Source organism: Syngnathus typhle, linkage group LG10 (assembly GCF_033458585.1).
Source record: "Syngnathus typhle isolate RoL2023-S1 ecotype Sweden linkage group LG10, RoL_Styp_1.0, whole genome shotgun sequence".
Lineage (NCBI taxonomy): Eukaryota > Metazoa > Chordata > Actinopteri > Syngnathiformes > Syngnathidae > Syngnathus > Syngnathus typhle.
In genome coordinates, this window is record NC_083747.1 from 6,861,594 (window position 1) to 6,884,879 (window position 23,286).

The 23,286-nt window shown below is 38.2% G+C and overlaps 2 protein-coding genes across 9 annotated transcripts in view; one reads left to right on the forward strand and one right to left on the reverse strand.

Moving 5' to 3' along the window:
* Positions 1-195: 195 nt before the first annotated feature.
* LOC133160599 (C-C chemokine receptor type 1-like) lies at positions 196-2,756 on the reverse strand. Its single transcript, XM_061288391.1, has 3 exons — positions 2,622-2,756; positions 1,751-1,888; positions 196-1,678 (listed from the first exon to the last, which is right to left on the reverse strand). The coding sequence occupies exons 1-3, from the start codon at positions 2,626-2,628 to the stop codon at positions 789-791; spliced, it is 1,035 nt and encodes a 344-aa protein (XP_061144375.1). The 5' UTR covers positions 2,629-2,756; the 3' UTR covers positions 196-788.
* Positions 2,757-4,256: 1,500 nt separating this feature from the next.
* cobl (cordon-bleu WH2 repeat protein) overlaps positions 4,257-23,286 on the forward strand; it is a 28,814-nt gene continuing 9,784 nt past the window's right edge. For 2 of the 8 annotated variants that reach the window (XM_061288044.1, XM_061288050.1), the window contains exons 1-10: positions 4,371-4,682; positions 8,812-8,994; positions 10,590-10,800; positions 11,665-11,893; positions 12,702-12,746; positions 13,494-13,582; positions 13,774-13,842; positions 16,036-16,218; positions 20,823-21,420; positions 22,784-22,921. In XM_061288044.1, the coding sequence (XP_061144028.1) occupies positions 4,654-4,682; positions 8,812-8,994; positions 10,590-10,800; positions 11,665-11,893; positions 12,702-12,746; positions 13,494-13,582; positions 13,774-13,842; positions 16,036-16,218; positions 20,823-21,420; positions 22,784-22,921 (1,774 nt within the window). In that variant the 5' untranslated portion in view covers positions 4,371-4,653. Of the gene's footprint in view, positions 4,342-4,369; positions 4,683-6,287; positions 6,438-8,811; positions 9,024-10,589; positions 10,801-11,664; positions 11,894-12,701; positions 12,747-13,493; positions 13,583-13,773; positions 13,843-16,035; positions 16,219-20,822; positions 21,421-22,783; positions 22,922-23,286 lie in introns of those variants that run through there. The other 6 variants (XM_061288045.1, XM_061288046.1, XM_061288048.1 and 3 more) reach the window with 6 other exon arrangements.

A 23,286-nucleotide genomic window follows, 5' to 3' on the forward strand; every position in this document is an offset into this window, starting at 1 on the left:
AGTATGTTATAACATGTTTTCAAAAGACATTTAAATACAAATGATCAAAAATGAAACAAGTCAACAACAGCTGTAATAATCAAACATTTCCTTTATAAACAATACTCCTTTAAACAATTATCTTCTGGCTTTTGGCAGAGTACAGGATGAATATTTTCTGCTCTAATGTATGTCAAGACAATATTCAAAGTCAAAAAAAGTCCAAATCTGCTTTATTGTCAATTTCTTCACATGCCAAGACACACAAAGAAATCGAAATTACGTTCCCACTATCCCACGGTGACAAGACATAGTACACAATATACATACAAGTAAACAACACCAAAAAAAAATAAAAAGAAGAAGGTACCACTGTACTTTCCTGCCCTTTATGATGAACTTTCATGATAATCATAAAGTGTCTGTGAGCGATTTCTGCACCAAAACAGAGACTGCAGAAATTTAAATATCTGGAGTAAGATTATATCCAATTGGTATAGATATCATGAAATAAATTGGTGATACACAATTTGATTTGGTCTGCTTGATCCGATATACATTACTGACATTTGACTCTCGAGAGGACTACACACATGTGGTCTTTGTTTTTGTAATTTAAAGGCTGAGCCACGACATTCATGAGACCCTCCACCACATAATGTAGCAGACATTGTTGTACACAAACACAGGCACAAACACAAGTCCAACATTTCCTGTAAGAATTGTGGGAGAGCAGTGAAAAGTTGAAGCTTAAAGTTTTATCCAAGTAAAAAGTAAAATACTACATTCTTGGACAGATATAATTTGCGCTACATGATAAAGGTGCCTTCAGAGGACCTGGCTGAACTCTTTCGGGAAGAGTAGTCTGATGAATGCCATTGGGCCCTAGAAATCCCAGGCACACATTTCATCAGCTGCAAGACACGTCTCATAAACTTCTGTCCAACAAAAGCATATAGGATGGGATTCAAGCAACAGTGAGTGTTTGCGATTGCCTCAGTAACTATTACTGACAATTTAATATTTTTCTCAGAGTCACAGTCAGTTAGGAGATGTCGATCAAAATGCAGAAACATCAGAAAATATGAAATGTTGTACGGTGCCCATAACAAGAAAAAGATAACCACGATTGAAATGATCAGCTTTACAACACGTAGCTTCTTTGTACTCCTTATTCTCATCAGGACAGGTATGATCCTAGAGTAGCTGAACACCATAACCAGCAGAGGAAGCACCAGACCCAAAATATTCCTTGTTAAGATAATGTAGACCTGCCAGGCATCATTATTTGGTTCATAACTGCAAACCAGCCCTTTCGGCTGTATTTTCTCTGAAGTGAAGATGAAAGAAGGAAGGGATACACAGAAGCTCAGCAACCACACAATCACAGTGAGTATGAACCCTGTTCTCCTTGTGCGGTATTTGGTCACCTTCACGTCATGTTTAATAATCAAGTAGCGGTCCAGTGTCATGACAACCATGAAGAATGTGCTGCAGAAGAAGCTGGTACTGAGGGAACCACCGCTAAAATGGCACAGAAAGTCACCATGAGTCCACTCTTTGACCATAGTGTAGTGCGTGTAGAGCGGTAGTGAAATGAGGAAGAGTAGATCAGACAAAGCTAAGTTGAATAGACAGATATCTGTCATGGTTGTCTGGTTACGATGTTTCACCAGGACACACACCACAAGGAGATTACCTTGAAAGAATGGGAGAAACATGAACGCGGGAACGTGGTTGTGTCCTTAGTTAAACAATATTTGACACTTACCAATGAAGCCAAGGATGACAACCAAAGAGTAGAGAACAATGATGAACACTGTGCCAAAGCCAATTATACTACTGGTTTCGCAGGGATGATGCTCTGGAACTCCAGGATCATAGTAGTCGTATACAGTGACAGTTGTTTCTGCAGACACAAGGTTTTCGAAATCCTGCTTTATTGCAACCTGGGCTTCATATTGAAACACAGACCAGGTCTGACTCTGATGCTAAAATGTGTGTGCTAACAGCCAAATAGTTTTTTTTTTGTCAAGATCTCCCTGTGCAGCAGTAACAAAAGAAATCAATCAACACTGGTGCAAAACTTTGCTGCATGACACGGGAGAAAGAGTTTCTCTTTATATCACGGTAACAGTATAATTAGGACTTCACAAGCAGTGGATGTTTTTTTTATTACTGGGTTATCAGTGTTGTATTGTTTCATTTGTGTATTTTTTATTTTACCTTATTTTGTGCTGCTCCTTTTTTTAGCTATCACTATGTTGTGATTTGAGGGTTTGTTTGTCCCCATAATGTTGTTTCTTTTCTGATTTCTGTCTTAATTTATTTATTTATTTATTTATTTATTTATTTACTTTAAACGCATATAATGACAAAGCAATACTTTAGCCCTTCCAAATCAACACAGGGCCCATGTTAATTAAACTACACAATGAAGACCACACAACAAAAAAACATTCACAAGCATAAATATGGATTCAATATGTTGATATACCGTAATCATTTGATGATGTCCCAAAATACTCACTAAATCAATCAATTGTAAAAATTGTCATGCTGTCAGGAAACCAGCAGACTTTCTCAAGCCCTTTACTGAGTAAATGTACTCACTAAATCAATAACAAAAATGTTAAATTCACCTGACATGATGATTGATGTCTTGCTGTCAGGAAACCAGCAGCCTTTCTCTCACCCTTTACTGAGCAAATGTTTCAGTTGAAACTATTAAGTGTCCTAAAGGCTTCACGCAAGAAGGAACATCAGTGCAGCTGTTGTTTCCTGTGTGAGTTGATCCTTATCAAGTGAGCACAAGTGTGTGCAGAGATAACCAAAAATAATGGAACCACCACAAGTACAATATATACTCGGCTACTTTTGCACAAACAATACACATTACAATACCTTCTCCAGATGTCATCCCTGATCTGCAGAAGGCACGCCATTATTTCTTGGCTTTGGACTATTGATTGGAGGTGCTCATTCAGTGGTCCTAGACCCCAAGCTCGCCAGAGAAGTAATGTTACATGCCAGAGAAGTAAGATACCCCTAAAGTCTGTAACCAAGGTTTGAACTGCCAAGCAGTAGGGCTTCTACTACCAACCAGGCCATACTCAACCTAACCCCTTTGACCACTTCCCCATTTGAAATCCTATAGAAAATGAAGGGGGATTCTCTCGTTTCCTTGCAAACAGTGTGTACGAGTGGATCAAATGTGTTGGGCTTGAGGTATAGTGGTCAGAGAAGAGTGTGGTCACCATTAAGGACATCGCTGGAATTTTTAGGAATAAGACATCCAGAGGAACTTGTGCATTTGCTCCATTTTTAAAGGGTTTATATTTATTGTACCGTAGCCTTAAGCAATTTTGAAGTAATCTGTATGGAAGTTCGAAAAATATGTTTTATAATAATTTTCTTCTCGTCTACTTTGAGGGTCACCTCGCCAATAAGCACAAGACTTTGAGCTCAAACTTTAAACAACACAAAACACGCGTCACACGCGCACGCGCTCCACTCAGCGTTCCCTTGAATGGCCTTTTTTCTCTCTCTCTATTTTCTTTTATTTAATTAATTTGACAGTTGCATCGCATACATACGCTCAGTTTTTCTATTTGCAGAATGAACATATACATAACAGGTCAAAGGACAAATTTAGAAATGTTACACAGTACTTAATATTCAAATACAATTTCATTTTGATCGAGGATCAGTACACTTTTCTTGTTGGAAACAAGAGACAAGACATGGACACATGATATCAACTTAGATTTAAAAAAAAATGGAAATAAGTGGAGACGAATTGTTAAATTTCGCTTTGTGAATGTGGACTTTACCCAAAAGCAAATGAACATTAACAACATACTTAAGTGCAGTATCATCATTCTCAAAACCAGCTATACATCTGTAAAAGATGATCTTTGGTCCGAATGTCTATACATTTACTGAATGGTCATCGTGGATGATTGACCAGCGACATGCTGACGAAAGCAGGATTGTTGACAGTTGCATCAAGTTTTACTGGATGAGTCAGTTTAAAGCGGATACTAGTTTCAGAATAAAGGGAAAAAGAAGAGACATATCATTATGCAACATTATATCAGAGTGACAGTGGTGACATGACTAATTTATGTTCCGTTTTTGACGTTTATTAAGCCAGGATACTTTTCAAAATGTTACATACCTTTTTGTGCTGAACAAAACTAAATACAAAGAAACAAAAAAAAACGTGTAAATGTTCGTATTTTTATTTTGAAAGATCAAGCAGGAAAAAGAAAACTGTTCAAATTTGCTAGTGGTTTAGGTGAATCAACACTGGGAGCGTTGAGATTAAACCAAGTGGATTTGACAATCGTGCAGAAAAAGGTAATGAGCGATTAAATTATTTTAAATTAAAAAACAAACGTCATGGTTCGACTATTGTGTCGTAGTTGGCCTTCAAGTCACTCAACTTTGTTTGCACGCGAGTACCGTCATCTTTGCTCACCTACTTGTTGACCCTATGATAGAATATATCACAATCGTTACAGACGTCATTTTTATTGGAACTAAATAGATCAAATCTGGCAATGCTAAACCTTAAGTGCAAGTATGGTGGATTTCCTGCAAGGTTGAGTTAAGTAGTGGATCTGTGGACCCTTCTTGAGCAATCTTCGCCTCAAGTTGGATTTCGCCGCAATGACCGAACCTTTAGAACCGTCGGCTGGGTAAGTCATTCACAGTTTCAAAACTGTGATTGCCCTGTTGACTTGGCTCACTTAGCTATTGCTTACATATTAAAGTGATCGGTCTGTTTGTGAATTATTGTCAATGCGAATTAACCGCACAGCCCAATGTCAGGTGGGGCGCGTTCCTCCTTTTCAATTGCACCCCACCCAAAGAAAGTTTCTGTTATTATTTAATTGGCTGGAAAATATTACTTAGAGGTATTTATACAGAAGTATTAGTAGAATTACACGACAATACTGTATTGTGTAAGTATTCTGTTTTGTAACCAGTTTTCTGACAACAGAGAATTCCAGCATGATGGAACCCCCTCACCTCCCCCCGGCGACGCACAATAACCGAGTCAAACAGTTTAATTGTGGTTTCTATTGCTTGTGATGGAACGCGCGCGAGAGCGTCACCAAATGAACTATACGTACAGTGTTTTTATTGTATTGTTATGATTTAACTGCTTGCCTTAAGCAATAATTGGCTCACGTTTACACTTATGGCTATTGATGTTTTGGTCTAATTTATTAAGGAAAGCATGCATTAACAAAATCGATGGAAAAGCAAGCAGTAAGAAATATTTTGAATTCTTGATAAGAATATGATAACAATGCTATTATGGGTCGACCTCAAACGTAATATATAATATAATATATATTATATTAAAAAAGTGTCTGTGTGTGTGTATATATATATATATATATATATATATATTACATATATATATGTATACTTTTTATTTATATATCAATAAATAAAAAGTATATATATATATACTTTTTATTTATTGATATATATACTTTTTATATATTTTATTTATTTATTTATATATATATATACTTTTTGTTTATTGATATATATACTTTTTATATATTTTATTTATATATATATATATATATATAGATATATATCTGCAGGACGATCGCTATGTCCGCTAGAGCCATTTCAGTCTCGATTTAGCACCATGACAACTTGCTCAAGCCAGCCTATTATGTATCATCCATCTATGGGAGGTGTAACTGTTTTTCTCTCTTCAGTTTGTAGTGGAAGACAGCATAGATAGGAATGTAACTGGGTTTTTGTACTTTCTCGATGCCCCTAATTTAATTTCTTTTTAAAACTTGATTAATATTTGTTTGATTCTATGTTCATCTTTGTGCAACAACTTCTGTGCGACAGTGGATGGCTGGATAAATGATTTCTAACAGCATTACTGGGAGAAACCTGTAAAAAAACAGGAAGACTGGGTGGACCGATTTTGCAGGTATAAAGAAGTATACAATTAGAAATGACTGTCTCCCAATCCCAGCACACACACCCATAATTATTGGCTACCATGTCGTGTTTTTGCAGACTTGCTTATATTCTGGTTGCAGGGCTTAGTGTTGTTCGGTTGGAAGCGTCCCTCACTGAAGTTAAAATGAGAATCTAGTATTTGGAAACAAGTAAAATAAGTAGTGTAGAGAATTTAGATGGCATTTGTATAAGTCTAAAATTTACCCCAAAGAAGAATTACTTCATTTTACTGTATCCTACTGCATCTCAAATGATGGGAAAATGTGAGATGGACGGATGCAAATAAAACTTCCCCTCCCAAGACTGTCATTACAAAATTGCCCTTGGTAGAGCTTCACGTGGTTAGCCATGAGCTCAGCAGTGCTGCCAAAGTTCCATATTTCCTTCCCCCATTTATCTTCTAGTACAGTACAGATGGGTGAAATGCAATTCTGAAAGCTGAGGAGTATTGAGTAAGTAATACCTTTTACCTATACAGTACTTTATACAATGTTAGAAGTGTCAGCATTGACTTGTTCTCATTGGTCAGATGCTTGAGCAAAATGACTTTAAATGCTGTGCTCTGTTCTATAGCCGTGGTTCCAACTCAATTCTCGCAAATTGTATTTTGGGCCAAGACTGAGATAGCACTGGTCAACTGTTCCACCTTGTCCCAAAGTTGAAAGGTAATAAACATGTTGAGATTCTCCTGTGTGCTGGTGGGTAAATCAATATACATAAATAGAAGATTGGAGAGAGTGGTAGACTTGTTAATAAAGAGAAATACTTCTTATTTTCTCATATGAGCTGTGCCAAGCCTCTACTGTGGATTATATTATGCAGCTGTTATGGGCTAGACATTTATTTTTGGAAGCCCACTGTCATTTGTTAGTCACTGACCTATGTGGGTTTCTTTGAGAGGAAGCTGAACCAACTGCGTTGCAAATGGAAGGAATTCTCTAACACAAAATAGAGCCATGGTATTTGCAAATAGGGAGGAGGGTGGTTAAATACTCTATTCCGATATCATCAGTACTTTTATGAATCATTAACTGATGACGCTATGTAAGAGTAAATATATTCAAACAACAACAGAAAGCATGTTAATGGGCCTACTTGTTTGTCATTTTTTGTTGAGTTATCAAAGAATAGATTAAATTGAATGCTTGATTATTGATTATGGTGATTGACTCAATTTATGCGTGAAATGAACATGTCATCTCACTGAGGAGGGATTTTGACCCAGTCCTCTGTACCTGTACCTGTCTTCTGTGTCTCTTAAGGTTTCCCATTTGGTTAATATCTGGATACTGTTGAGGCTACTTCATGACCTTGAGCCACTTCTTTGTTGATTTGGAAGTATCTTTTCAGTTCAGGCTTAGTTCCAATTGCCTACAGATCATTAAAAATATGTTCAGTGTTTGAGGTCACTCGATCCCTTAATTCTTTGTTTTTGTGCTATTTGTTAATTAAACGATGTAGTAGGTCCCTCTTTTTTGTTTCTCCTTTCTGTTCTTCGGTCACTTGGTCATTCAGCTCTTATGGTTAAACCAGCAGTCAAGTGGTGTAGGTGTACAGAGGTTTCCATGGAGATGCCTTCTCCATGGCACCCAAGGGGCATGCTGGCTTCGTGCGTGTGTGTGTGTGTGTGCAAGAGAGGCAGCGTGCATCTGTGTTTGGTATGTAAGGCGTGGTTTAATCCAATGTTCCAATGTGGGTCACTTGCATTGATTAAAACTCAAAAGAATGCACACAGTGTGGCAGAATCCCTTTCTAAAGTGCACATGTCTACACATAAGTGTGGAGGTGTGGTGTTAAGTTTGCCAAGACAATCCAGTCCATTGCTCTTTTTGATTATAATTAGATTACTGTGACAGTCATCATTTCATGAAAATATGCTTCTATTATTATTTCAGACCATTCATTTCTATAGCTATTTGTTTACCAATTTTTCTTTATTGCATGCACCATGATGTCTGAATACACACTTTGTTCTCAAGGAGGAAATACATTTAAAGATCACTAGTATTGGACAATATTTTAAGTCATAATATCATAATGTAGTTGCAGTATCAGCAAATTCTGCAACTTTTGATATCTAATGCTGTATCTAATGTGGAACTCATTGAAAAACACTTCCGTAATGATTTGATAGTTGATATCTTATTTTGCCGTTAATAGTTAACTTAAGGTTAGAGTCCGCTCGCTGTGCTGTGTACATACAGTCCTACTTTTGTTTATTTTTATTTTTGCTAAACAGGACGCATGCACACACGCACATACACGCACACACACACGCACGCACACACGCTCACACGCATTCTGACAAATCCTTGGAACTGGACTTATAAACATTGGGGTATTCAACAATTGTAGAATATTTAACCTACAAAGACCCCTTCTGACGTAAGCGGCATGCTTTGCTATTGTTATCTACTTTATGTTGAGACTGGGGCGGAGTATGTGGAGTTATAGAATAGCATTTGTGTTTTGTTTCTGACAAACAGCTGGAAGTACAGGTTTTTTTTCAGCAGCACATTAAATTCAAGAGCCACAAATATATTTTAGCTCATTCTTCATTTCAAGATTAAATTAGCTACATTTTCATTTTAAAGTTCAACTGCTCAGAGATTGGAAATGCTTGATTTTATGATCAAAATACAAATCACAATTAAACTTTGATACATTTCCAATGCCTACTTCTGCAGAATAGAAATGAAGTGCTTGTGTTGCAAGCATAAAGCAGGACAAAATATGAAATGTCTGTTTGGCTAAATAAATATTATATATTTATGTACTATTTTTACATGATGTGGATTGTGAAATTATATTCTCTGTACAACATAGGAGGAGAATGAAGGCCCGGGCCCCACCACCACCAGCGCCCCCTCGTCATATTTTTGCAAACAGTCTACCTGATGCAGGCGGGACACTAGGCATGGAGTCCAAAGAGAACATAATGAGACAGACTGTGGAGTTCCAATTGACTCTACCCCAGGGATACCAGACATATGTAACAGAGGATGGGAGGTGAGAAGGACACAATCTGACTCACTTAGGTTTGTTTGTTTGTTTGTTTGTTTGTTTGTTTGTTTGTTTTTTAACATGAATGACAGTTTTTAGTCAAAATAGTATTTTCTTAAACTAAAAACTGTCAAATCTTGCTTATCTACTGTTCATGAAGGTACTCAATTTTATGGTAATTTTTCTCCTGCTCGGTACTGTTCTTGATGTTGTCCCGGTTTGTGATTACTAGTGAGAGACTTTTGTCACTGCCCACTTTGGGTTTCCGTGCCAGTGGGGCCTTTTTAAGGGTCCTATTCCCAGTCTCAGCAGAGGCGTTGTCCCAGAGAGTGAACAAATGGAAGCTGAGCTGTTCAAACTCTCTCAGTCCCTAGTGGGTTGTTCTCATTTGGAGCAGAAAAATCAAGAATTTCACCTTGGTACAGAATAAGACTGGCATTGACCGTTTCCCGGAATTGGTGCAGTCTTAAAGTATACCTGTGAGATGGTATCATATATTTGTTTCTAAATACATTATACTGTATATGCTTGAAAATAATTGGTGAGAACATACAAAAATTATCACAATGCTATCCTTAATTATGGAGATTACAGTATTAAACTCTTTCGCCCACCGAGTCTAGTGACACACACACATTGGGGATGAGTCGCCCTGCTTCGTGTATCTGCACACTAGTTGACGAGCAAAGTGTAATTCAGCAGCTTCCACACTGTTATCAATCTGTGCTGTCATTGTGGGGGGTTGCACGTGCTTTGCAGGTGGCACTCACTGTTTTGGACTGAGGGCACAGCACTTGGTCTTCATGGTAACAAAATCTGTCCTTTGCATTGGACCAGCAAAGAATTTGGCTGATATGACAAATTCTCATCCATCAACACTACGGAAGAGGATTAGGGCCAGTGAAGAAAAAAAAAAATGAGGCGTGACAGGTTTCTGACTTTATTCTCAGAATTCTGACTTTAAAGTCACGATAATACCCTTTAAAGGTTAGCTACAGTAGTTAGAAGCAGAAGCGCTCACACTCCTGTCACAAGAGTGTCACATGAGTGTTCTAGATAGAAAAGGCCAGAGACTGAGTCACTGTTTCTTTATTTTAGGAGTGACATTTACTAACAAATGATATATTGTCTGTTTCACACAAACACACACACATATGTACATTTGCTAGAAGTGCTGTTTATGCATTTCTTGTTGAAAATCCTCAGTTAAATTTGTTTGGAAGTTAATTGAATTTAAGGTAATTTTAATGAGAGCAATTTTCTTTTGCTCACAAGGTATACCAGCTGTTGAAGGAGAGTCATGCAGTCAAGCCGTAAATTTGCTTGTATGCAACAGAAACTAAGAAATCTTAAGTTCTTACTATTGGGTTGGACATGTATTGTTACTGAAAATGATAAAATCAGTTGAAAGTGTGTCTGTTTTTGGTTTTTACTCATACTTAAAATGAATTGGCTTTGTAACCCAATATTCTCCTGTCATCTCTGTTGTCCTTTCTAACCCTCCCTCCATTCCTCCTCACCACCCTCTTCTTCCCTCTCTTTCACTTTTAACACTTCCTCCGCCTCCTTACCTTCAACACACACACACACACACTTCTCAGTAAGCCGCTGATGGACTTGCTGGTTGACCTGTGTAGCCGCTACCATCTAAATCCAGCACTGCACACCCTGGAGCTCTTGACGCCTGAAGGCCACTCGTTGGGGTTCAAACCCAACCTGTTGCTGGGCTCCCTCAATGTGGCCGGTGTCCTCATCACGGAGAAAGTCTGCGAAGAGAAAGTGGTGCGCAGACCGGCACCGAAAGTTCCTGAGGTAAATTAGATTAAGTTTTTGGTGTGTTGTGAATGGAGTGACATTTATTTTCATATTTGATATTGTCATCTGTCTCTTTATGTAGTAATTGATCGCACAACAGAATTTGGTTCGAAAGTGAACTTTCTTGCCTTTGTGGTATATGTATACGTTTGTTATGCTAAAGCCCTCTATTATATCTACCCCAACCCAAATCCACTTTTTGCTTCTGATCACTGGCAGAAAGCAAGCCCTGTAAGGCTCCATGGTAAGATACAATTTGGTTGCAGCATGTTCTTTTTTTATTTGACTTTATTTGTGTGTTTCCTGATTACATGCCTCTCAGCTATTATGCTCTCTTTCTCTTCTTTTTCACAATGTCTTCACCCACAGTTTGAATATTTTACGAGTGCCCTGTCTTTGGTTACCATGCATTATTTCTCTACCCCTCTCAGGACTCACTAGCTGCTCTCACTTCACGTGAAACTCTGCTGGTTTAGGCCAGAGGCGAACGCTATCTGTTTCATCTTTTCTGTCATACCGACCAGTAATTCATGCTTTAATTTTGTCTACTTTAGTATTATGAATCTGACTAGAATAAGTGTTCACACGTCTTTATGCTATATAAATGAGGTATATTTAAATTAACTGACCTCTGTAAACAAAATAAGACTTGAATTGACTTTAGATACATACTGTCCATACTTTATATTTATACAAATAAATACAGTTTATTTACTCAAGCATACCCGTATTTGTATTCAGTTATAGCCACTGCATGTACACAGTTAAATTTTTCATACATCAAGCCCATTGAATGATGATTATTTTGTTGTTAAATACCGAAATATATTATTTACGTACACTTTGCCCTCTCTATGTTAGAAAACAGTGCGTTTGATGGTGAACTATCACGGCACCCAGAAGGCAGTGGTACGGGTCAACCCACTGGAACCCCTCCAGGCCCTGATACCAGTCATCTGTGAAAAGTGTGAATTTGACCCTTCATGTATCCAGCTGCTTAAGGACAACATCAGCCGTCAAAAGTTACCGCTGGATCAATCTTTAACACAGCTGGGAATCAAGGAGCTCTATGTTCATGATCAGAGTCTAGGTAAATATTAACAACCCTGACTATTATTTTTTATTTATGAGCTAGTTCACTTTATTTTGCTAATGAATGAATATGCAGATATCCGTGAGTTACATCAGCACAGTGATTCTGTATCTAAATCTGGACCCCAATCATAATTTTATCAACACCAAATTTAAAGGGTTTGTATCATGATTTTGACGGTTTCCACCGTTAATTACAGGTATATAATGTAAACGATTACATATTATTTTTGGCATTATGTTGATTTAATTTCTTGTGAAATTACAGCCACATGTGAACTGAAATTGCTGGGAAAGCTGCGATAAGAAACTGGGCGTGTTTAGTCTGCAGTGGCGGTATATGGGTAGCTGACGACCTGCTCATTCTCTTGGATCGAGCAGGGCTGGTGCTTAGAGTGGAGGATTTTGCAGGAATGCTCCAAGATGAATGAATGGTGTAAAACACCACTTTGGGGGTTTTGGGGTTAGGAATTAGCATTTTGATCTGGCTAAAAAATTAAAAACAGACTTGGCATGATACGGGCGCTTTAACTAATTCTGGAAACAAATGTAAACTGGAGAAATACCAAAGTGATAAATCTGTCCTCAGTGTGTCCCCAAATATTACTTAGCTTACTTTGGGGATACTCCATTCTATCAGGTGCAGTTAACCTGAAATTTGTGAACTTCGTGATCTGAAAAATATCCCAGGAAAGCCTAAGAAGATTTAACTTTTTAATGGGTCAGGGGCAACAACAACATGGATGTATTAATTTGCCACTGAAGCTGAATCCCGCTAATTGTTTTTATTCATTTGTTTTTCCTAGTTCTACAGCCTAAAATGGCTTCAACGCCAGCTCTAAACTGTTCAGGTATTAGTCAACCATAACTGTCACTTTTAATTCATTCTAACAAATTGCTGTTTGCTCATTACCCTCGTTTTTTTCTTTTGTGTGTGGTCTATAGAGTAGTGTTTCCCAATGTTTATTTAGCCAATGCACCCAAATTACATTTGACTAGGTGATGTTCATTGTACCATCTGACATATCATTTATGTACAAATACATGATGTAAATTTGACAGATTCTCTGCAGCACCCCTGGTTGTGATCTCTTGTGCCACGGTACCCTGGTTGGGAATCACTGGGATAGATAATGTTCGTTATCATTATCACTTGACTTCAATTTAAAAAAAATACTTTTTGTCCTCCACATCTCACTTTGGGAAGAATTTACAAATTGGTACCTGTTCTAGTGACCATTATGACCTTTTTAAAGGTAACAGTGCTAAGAAACCAGTAGAAATAATAAACCTTTAGCTCCCTCTGCTGATGAAAATCATGCAGCGTAGCGTTGCTCGCTATATAGTTTTTCTGTCATTCCAGTTGAACTTTTTGTAGAGACTCCCAGTCAACGTTTTTGTTCTGCGTAATGCCGCTTGTATCAAATTGATGGATAAATATTTAATTTCACTATTTATTACTTAGTTATCTTAAATTGATGAATAAATATTTAATATTATTCTTATTTTATTCTACCCCTTAGTTACCTTAAGGATTTTCAGAGTCACCCTGGTGTCATTTGATATTTGATGTTGTTGTGGTGTCTTTGTTTTCCCAGACACCATCTACTCGAGCACTAACAGTTTGGACAGGGGGAGTAAGAAAGGTCTTTTGGGCTTTCTCCAGCTTGGCAGAAGGAAATCCAAGGTAAGACTCAACATTGAAATTCATTGGTTAAGGGGAAGTGGTGCAAATCTTTTTGCGATTTGGGGATTTTGTTTTGCTATTTGAAATGTACACTTCCTCATCTACTGTATCTTGGCCAGGTAGTGCATGGCTTAAATGCAGAACTTTGCATGATTGCACGATTGCATGATTACTGTGCATTCCCTTTGCAGACAGACAGCACATCTTTGGGCATGGATGACACTAATGATAAAATAATCCAAAATGAAGAGCAAAGATCCGTAAGTGATTTCGTTCAGTTCCATACAGTAGCTGTAATTGCTGTAACTGCTATTTTGTGTAGTTTAGGTCATCTGAACACATTTGCAGGCATTTAGGCTGTAGAGCTACGAAAAACAAATGCTGGTGTCAGTGACAGCTAGTATGAAAAATAAGACAAAAGCTTCCATTAAGCACGACATTATGCATTATCTTAGTGTCCTGTAGAGGGCAGAAAATAACCAGAAATCTAACTTAATCAGTAAGCACTAGCTTCAGGGGTTCCCCACTTTTGCAACTGAGTGTTCATGTTTGACCATGCCTAATGACAGACATTTAAAACCAAATTGAAAGGAGTGTTTTAGTCTTGCAGGCTCTTAATGTGGTTGTAGTATTTTTTTTAGAAGACACTTGTAGCACAAAGGTATCTCTTTCACTAATTAGCAGACTGCGTCACTTTAAATCACTCTGATTTCCTACCAAGCTTAAATAGTCAAATCAAAAATGTTCTTTATGGTAATTAATTCTATGCGGCCCTACTAGTCTAAATTTGTTATTCTGATTAATATTGCATTTCTAGAAGATGTTTTCTTGGTTTTTGTGCTGTGACGTTCGCAAACTGGATCATGATTGGTCATTATCTAAAAAAGACAACAGTGAATTATTTAATTGTCAGATGTTATATAGTGGATTGTATTATTTGTGAATGTATCAAAACTCAGTCGTGGTGACCGTTTATTTTTACTCTTAGCCATATCTGACTTGCCAGTTGCCTTTGTTGAAGATTGGTACACACACATTTTCAAGCACACACATGCACACACGCACACACACAGAGGCTTGTCTGCAGAAGGCATCATATTACTCGAGCTTGGCTACATCTGCACTAAAAGCCCATCATCATCATATCTGTAATGGTTCATTAAGAGGCCTAACCATGTAACCATGTTTGTGCTTGTTTTTGTGTGGTCTTAAAAAGCCCGAAGCTGAAAATACTTTTTCAGAAAAATATTCTGATCCTGATCATGACTTAAACATTCCGTAGTAAAATGTTCGAACAGAGAACATTCATATCTGAGTTTTCGCTCGAGCTGCTACGAGATACCGGCTCACTGGTTGTATGCAGTTGCCCTTCCATTTGGGCAGTGACTGGCTCCTACGGCAAGTTGTTTTAGGTCATACTGGGGTTGAATTTAGTTGCACCTCTGCGTTTTGAGGTTGACAGGGTTGTATTCCGACAGTTATGTTTTCATCTTTGCTCTTGACACGTTTCCGATTGTTTACCACAGAGTGAGGAAGTAGAAAGCAGGTGAAAAAGTCAGACAGAGTTCATATGGCTTTGAACCAGTATGTTTATGGTGAGATGGGAACTTTCTTTTATAGAGGTCCAAATGGAAGTTGCATCAAGGTCTCACTTGTATTATTTATTTTTGTTCTTTCAGACTCTTTGACACATACTCCACCACTATGTTTACTTTCTCTTTCCATGTCAATCACACAGCGCAGAGAGCACGATTCATAATTTACATTTTTTTTTGGACTTTGTTCTTATTCAAAGAATCTAGGATGTGTCACTGTGGCTCTGTCAGCAGTGAAATTTCACATTCTGATGAAACTTGTCAACATAAATGGAAATGTAGACACTCACGTGGTGTTTATCGACTGAGGTATGCTAAATAAATGACAAGAAATAAAAGATACATTAGACACATTTTTAAGAGCGGAAAGAAGCCCGAGCTTGTCGCATTAGAAAAAAATTGCCTGATAGATAAATGTTGTGTTCTTAAAAAAACTGAAATTACCGTAAATTATTTACCAAAATGTCATCTGGCAGCAGATTTCTCCTCAGAATGCCTTCATAGGTTTGATTTTGTTCTATCGTAATATAAATTCAAGACCCCCAGATTAAGTATCCTCATGAAGAACGGGCCATAATGACATCAGGTAAAAAAGTGCCTTGAGCGTTAAGATAAATCTTTTAGGTATATACTATTAAATAGCATAATTCTGTTATTTTTAGTTAGTCCATCTTTTTCGTTTTTGTTTCATTATTTAACACAAATTATCATCATTTTTCTGTGTGTTTTGATAATTCCATTGGCTTTGTTATTAGAATGCATTCAATATCACCCTAGTAAAAAATTGAAGCTGCAATTGTGTGCATTTCCACATGGCTATTTGGAAATGTGACTCAACACTTTTTTTTATATTTCTAGGCACTGTCAACAGTTCAAGGTGTTCCCAACAAAGTGGACCAACCTAGCACCGTTGGCTCATCTCACTCAGTGATGAATGATTTCAGAACATCACCGAAGTGTGACACCAAAAAGAGGAGGGCACCAGCACCCCCTCCAGGGTCCCTGACCTCAACGAGAAACAGTCTTTCGGAGGGTTGTCATGTGAGTATATAGCAGTGGGGAAGTGAATGACTTAGAAATTACATCAGCAACATGACAAGATTTCCCACAAATTGCAGTATGTGAAAATGCTTAGTCTGGTTGGCAATGCCACTTCAACCTGCGTGTAACCTGTGTGAAAATGAAATTCATCAAATTTAAAGAAATAGAAGCTCAGAGGTTTGATATTAATACTGGTTGAAAACAGCCCTGTTAGAGGTCCATTGTAAAGTATCTAACTGAAGCCAGCTTTGTGCGTGAACACTATTGTAAAAAAATACATTTCATTCTCCACTCCAAGCAAAACCCTTCATAATCCAAGTCAGAATCACTGAAATGATCACAGATAAGTACACTCCTATCACTTGATCCATCCCATTTTATTTTGCTTTACTCAATTCTTTATCTCACGAGAATATAACATCCAGCAACAAAGGAAACAAAAGCTATCGGATTGCATCTTTTCTCATTTCTCATTGGGTTCATGCATCTTAGACGTTGGCCTTGTTAAATGTGTTGCAAACTGACTGAAAATCAGCCTAAAATCACTATTGAGTCTTTTGGGAAGGAGGTGGGAGGGAATTCTTTGTGCAGATATGACTATTTTGAAGTCTAGAACTATTACCAAAGTGCCATGTTCATCCACTTAAAGGGTCTCTTTAAGTAATTGAACTGACAGATGATGGATCATTTTCCGGAGTGTTCATATAGTTCTTATATAAAATGCAACACTTCTCATCAATCTCTTTTTGCATTATGTACTTAACTCTGCCTTGTGTATGGATGGTTTGAGCTGGGTTCCAACTTAAGACACTGTGACCTGTGTCAACTGTAAAACTTAATAGAAGTAACCTCTCCCTACTGTCATTATTTGTGGTATCCTGGGAAATGTTTCACAACAGAATTCCTCATTGCCTTCCACAGAAAACCTTTTCAGTTTGCTGACTTATTTGTGGTGGTGGCCTTTCTTGCTACATTTCTTGGATTAACTTGTCTATTCGTCATTGCCTTTGACATCTGTTGCTCTTTTATTGTCACATAGTGAAAGTGTAATCGGTTCACTTTTTAAGATTTTTTATGATTACGAGGAATGGAAACACCACAGTTAATATGAAGGTTGGCCTCAGAGAATGTATTAGGAAAGTCATCTCAGGACTTGTTGACTGGCTTGATGTCGGATTTATCTCGCTCTAATACCTTGTCTGAACTGTTACCTCGTCTGACACTGGCATGTATATTCATAGCTGTATAGCCAGGTGGTGCTGAAATACTCATGCCTTGTGTTGTCTCAATTTTCTTAGCAAAACAAAATTTGTGCATGTCATTATCGCCATATTGAAGTGTTTTGGAACACTATGTTAAAAAACAAACAACCAAAAGTGGTAGTGCAATTTTGTGCTATTTAGTGGCAAACTAATAGAGTACAACAACCTAAGACCAAAATTGTGCCACAGAAAAATCACACATCACAAACCTACCACCATTTTTGACATTGATCATATATCACAAGCCTACCGCCATTTTTTGACATCCCAAACAAAACTCTTTCTGAACACTCGCATGTTTCTGAACCAGGCAAAACCTTGCTCTTACAGGTTTCCACAAGTGACTAGAACGTTGGGAATGGGTGTGTAGTCAAGTGACATTTGTGCAAGTACATTGTACAAAATAGAAACCTAAACTATCATCCGCACTTAATACATAATCCATTCCAAGCAATGTTGTTTTAATTTTTTTTTTTAACTTTTGAGTGCTGATCTGCTTTAAAAGGCTAGCTTTCTTTTACTACAGTTAATCAGACATGCTGAAGGCAAATTAACCTATAGACAAGACAATGGCACATTGAAATCTCATATACTTTGAGTCGGGGCAGGCTGTAAAGAATGGCCCAAAAGTATGTACGTATGTATAAGTTTTAATTCCCTGTGTGCTACACATTTGGTTTTCTGCATGCAATTTTTGTGCTTGTTTGATTGCGCTGGCTCTCTTCCTTCCTGATGTCTCTGTGGAGAAATAAATCTTGGACAGCAGAGGGAGGATTGTTTTTCATAACCATCAGTCAATTCAATAATTGTCTTGAAGAGCATTTATCTTTAATCTCCATTAATGCTCAGCTCTGACTCAATCCCCAGATGTAGATTTTTTTCTTCTTGTACAACAGTGATCCTGCTTTTGACCTTTTCTTTATTTGCTCGCCGCAATTTTAATTTTATTTCTTACATTTCTTTAGTGTTTTGATATAAGGCTGCACAATATATTGACAAAGTTTTGATAGTGTGACATCTCCCCATTCAATATGCATGTCTAAGACTTGCAATACGTTTCTAGTGGAATTGTGTAGCCCCACTATTTGAGAAGGACTACCCGAAGCCTACATATACCAACATGTTACCCCTAGAGTATTAGGTGCTGTACTGTAAGCTGCACAACCATTTTGATATTTTTTCGTTGAGTTTTCGTTCAATTTTGAGGTCTACCTAAGCCACTCAGTATTCTACTTCTTTACTTACCTGTTTACTTAAGTTTGCCCTTTGCTGCTTACACAGATACATATTTTGATATTCTACTGAATCAGGAAACAGAAAAATTGAGGGTAGTCCAGCGTTTTGTGCTATTGGTGTTTTAGCTGTTGTGGGTCAATATCCTCTTTGACTACCATCGACCTGTGTGCTGTGTTGACACTGAGAGGCACATGTTGCGCCAGAATTCCTTGATAGTCTTTAGATGTTATTGCACCCGTCACCGGCTATAAAAATTCCACAAAGCAACCTCAGAACATTACCAAGCTTCACAGTAAATAGTGTTCTTTTCTTTGTGCGCTTCATTTTTGCATCTGTAAACTGAGCCGATGTGGCTTATATTAAATGTGATGTATGTAGGCTTACACTGTAAGCCTGTCGTACATGCACATACTCCATTTCATATAAGCGTTGTCATGTTGCCCTGGTACAAAGCCCCTCATCCATCAAGAGTGCCTCAAAACAAGTGATGAATGGTCACGCCAGCAGGTTGAAGGCTCGGTGGGTGGTCCTATCTGATCAACATGCTTCAACATGAGGCCCTTTGCCTCTCAAACCATAGAGTGGAAAATTTAATAGACACGCCAAACTGTCCTGCCAGGGCCCTCTAATCGCTTTTGCGTATAGGCACAGTTTCTTTTTCAAACCACCCATGTTCTCATGTGTTGTTTTTCAGTTACGGTTCAATAAAGGCCATCACATATGTTCGGAAGGGGGCAACATGCAAATGAGGTGTGAACTCATTTTGGAGTGTTTCTGCAATTTTTATCTTGCGACCTCAAATGTGATAAAAGTTGACGTCACAAGCTTAGAGCAGTGTTGCATGCCTACGTTTTATTGGCTTGTGTTACGCTCTGCAGGGAACATTCACAAACATGCACGTGCACGCACTTACATACGCACATTTGTCTTCATTTGATAGTCGGTCATCCATTTCGGCTTCAACTTTGACTCACATTCGCTGGTATGTGACAGTATTCATGTATGTATGAATGCAAGTGAGGCAGAGGAGGGGAGGGGACCATGAAGGGAGAAAGACGACCAGTCAGGGGGCATTTTGATTTACATAGTATGCCATGCAGTGAGTTCATTCAGTTCGAAAACCACGTCTCACATCCATCTTCCCCATCTTGTCCTGCTGCATGATGAAACATTACATGCAGATCCAGGCACGTTGTCAGTCTTCTACATTGAAGAGTTGAATTCAGAAGTAATTGGCTTTCCTTAGGAAGATCTTCTAGACTGTTCAAACCTGCCCGTAGTCCTTTACATTGTTTCGTAGGTAATTGACTTCATGAAGACCAACCAGTCTTTCAGTTCAGTGATTCTCCCCCATCTTTGCTACCCCCCTGCAGCTTTGATTTGCAGAGCAAGTATGAACAGTGTTATGCCCCGGTTGCATGTCACCTGATTTTACCTTTTTGCTTTCATAACATTGGTGCTTGTTTGTGATTTGTTAGCTAGATTACACAAGCAAGAACTTTCAATGCTCATACTTTGTTTGCACACTTTAACATGATTCTGCCATCTATCAGTGGCCCGTCAATTCACCCCGACGGTGACCAATGGATAAAACATTCTCATTTAGCAGGAGTGCATTGCATATCAGCCATCATCCTCTATGACTCCCACCATAAATATGTTATGTCACAGTTGTAGAATGAATGATAGTGATGCAAAAAAGTTCTTCATCAAATTAATTGTATTACTGACAGACAACATAATGTTTGTTGTTGGGAAATTTAAGAGGAATGTCGGCATTGAGAATTGAATACTCAGATGCTTGCCAAAACTCCACTTGCGTTTAATTACTTGATAGTTCACTTTTGACGGTGCAACTACACACACTGATTTATGGCTGTACACACACGCACGGATGCACACGCACGCACACACAGACAAAAAGTCTGTGTTGTAGTATGTACACCTCTTGGTGCAACCTGAACAATAACGTGTTTACTGCTTATACTATTTTCCAAATGTATTGATAGGGCTATTTTTTTTTTTTTATAGAAGCTTGACCAGCCCTTTGAGGTACACCTACATTTATTTTAACCTGATTGTGCTTTTATCACTGTTTTCCATCAGATGGGCTCTGTGTCAGAAAGCCAGCAGAGGAAACGAAGGGCTCCAGCCCCCCCTTCGAGCCTGGATTCCATCACCTCTTATGGTGCATCTCCTTCTGCTACTCCCACCCCTGATAGCCAAGCAAGTGAAAAACATTCTCCAGGCTTCCGCACAAAGATATCAGAGTCAACCACAATCTCTTCCTCCTCTGTAAAAAGAACAGGGAAGCCCCAATCCCCAAAGATCGATGTTCAACCTCCATCTCTTCCTACTGTTGCGCTTAGCAGCACCTCCCCAACGCCAAGCAGTAGCACTGCTGACAGCCAGGTTCTTCAGGACTCTAGCTCTGAACTCAGCCATAGCCTTGACTCCGATCTCGACACAGATGATTCAGTTTCCCATTATAGCTCCCTCACCAGCAGTAATGCGAGCGGATCAGTGCATAACAAACCCTTCACAAAAAGACCTACTACCAAAATGAAGGAGTTAGATGAGGTTAGCAGTGGGATGGGTAAACTTGAAAGTGGGCCTGCTTTGAGCAGGATTTCCAGGACAGAGCGTGAATCGGTCCTGAACCTTACACCGGATGAAGTTGAGAAGAACAGAGACAGCACAATGGGTAAGTATGAGCACAGCATAACAATAGCCAGTTTGGACGTGCAATTTAATTGGTCACGCTTTAAATTTAGCTTTAGATAATGATTACTCTGGTCATTTTTATTTTACTGGACTAACATTTTAATAAAACAAGCATCTTGTTCTTTTAAAGCTATAGTCCAAATGAAGTCAGACTTCTTTTGCTTTGTGATACTACTTTGATGATAATCCTTGTTATGGTCACCCTGGGAATAATTCTACCATGATATTTGTGATTTAATTTCAATTTTTGCTTCATCTTTGGAAACATTTACAGTATTTTCAAAGAATTAGCTCTTATGTCAGGGGCATTGAAGATAAACACTCTTGTGTTGCTCAAGTTTGAAGGTGCCTGAAGTATATAGTATGTTTTTCCGAGATAATAAAACAGTGCCGTTCCTAGTTTTTGCACTGTGCCGGTATTTAAAACTGTAATAATGGTAATCTGGCCAAAGTTTGGCTCACGCTCATTTTAGTAGTGGCGCTAGTTTTATCCTATTTTTCTAAACACTATAATCCTTTAATTCCTGCCCTCACTTATCAGTCCATTCTTTTCATCCCACTTTTTCTTCTCTTTGCCTTACCCTCCCATATGCATGCAGTCGCTCACTTAGTGTTTCAAAGCTGGCAGTTGCAAAGACAAAACACATCCATCACAGATTTAAATGGGATCTACTTGAACCTCAGCTAGCCCTCTATTGATCGGGTCTTTTTCATAGCAGAGTGAGACTGCAGCAGAGGGATGTCATGTGTCACAAGAGGCAGAGATGATAGAGTTGTAGACCTTAGAAAAGGGGTGAGGAAGGTGAGAACGAGGCAGTTCAAGGATTGGGGCATGGGAAGGCTTAGGTAGCGAGATAAATACGAGAGAGGTAGAATCAAGTCTGAAGGGGCTTCAAAGAGACGTTTGACAAGAGGGTGAAAATAAGAACGATATAGTATATATAAAACTTAGTTTGTTAGACGGACCAATGGATAGATGGATAATTCTTGTTTAAATAAAGTGTAATTCTGCTGTCAACCAATGTACATTTAAAAGAAAAATACATGAAATATTTTAGGATAGCCTAGTTTTTTTATTTAATTACTTAATGTCATTTAAACACTACACTGACTGCACAATATTCCCACAAATGATTGCAAATTTGATTCGTCAATTTATACACACGTAATTTTTTAACCACAATATTTTATTGTTGTATTATTGTCAGTACAAAGCAATGAAGTCTCCTTTCAAAAGAAATGTACAGTACTCATTTCTTTAGAGCATTGTGGAGGTTTGTGGGTAGGACATGTGCGTCATTTCATTTTACTAGTGCAGTGATTGCCATGCCATTACCTTCCAGGAACAACTGATTACCCAGCGCCACCCAAGCCCCGTCGTTCACCAGCCTGGGAGAACCCTACCTTATCCACCCCTTCACTTGAACCTACAGAAAGCAGTGCCTCACAGCGCACCATGGAAGAAGAAGAAGCTTCCCAGTGTAGGTGCCATATGCTCTCTTTTTGCCTTGTTTCTATTTTTCCCCCAGAACACTCGAGATGAGTCAATAGTTGTAATGTTTTATGCAAAATTGCTGTTTCACTATCATGTCATAATTTGCACTATTTGTTGATCTGACGTCATTGATCTGATCCACAAAGTAAGACTATTGTGACAGACGATTGAACAAACACCTTGTTCACTCCGGGTTCATTCTCTGCTGCCATAGTGTGAATGTGAGCCCAAAATCAAATCTATTTGTATACTTGTCCTGTGTAAATTGATAAATTGAACTCTGAAATATATTTTACGGTTACACTAAAGCATTTTGACCTGTTTTTCTGTTTTCTTAGTTGGTTCTTTGTT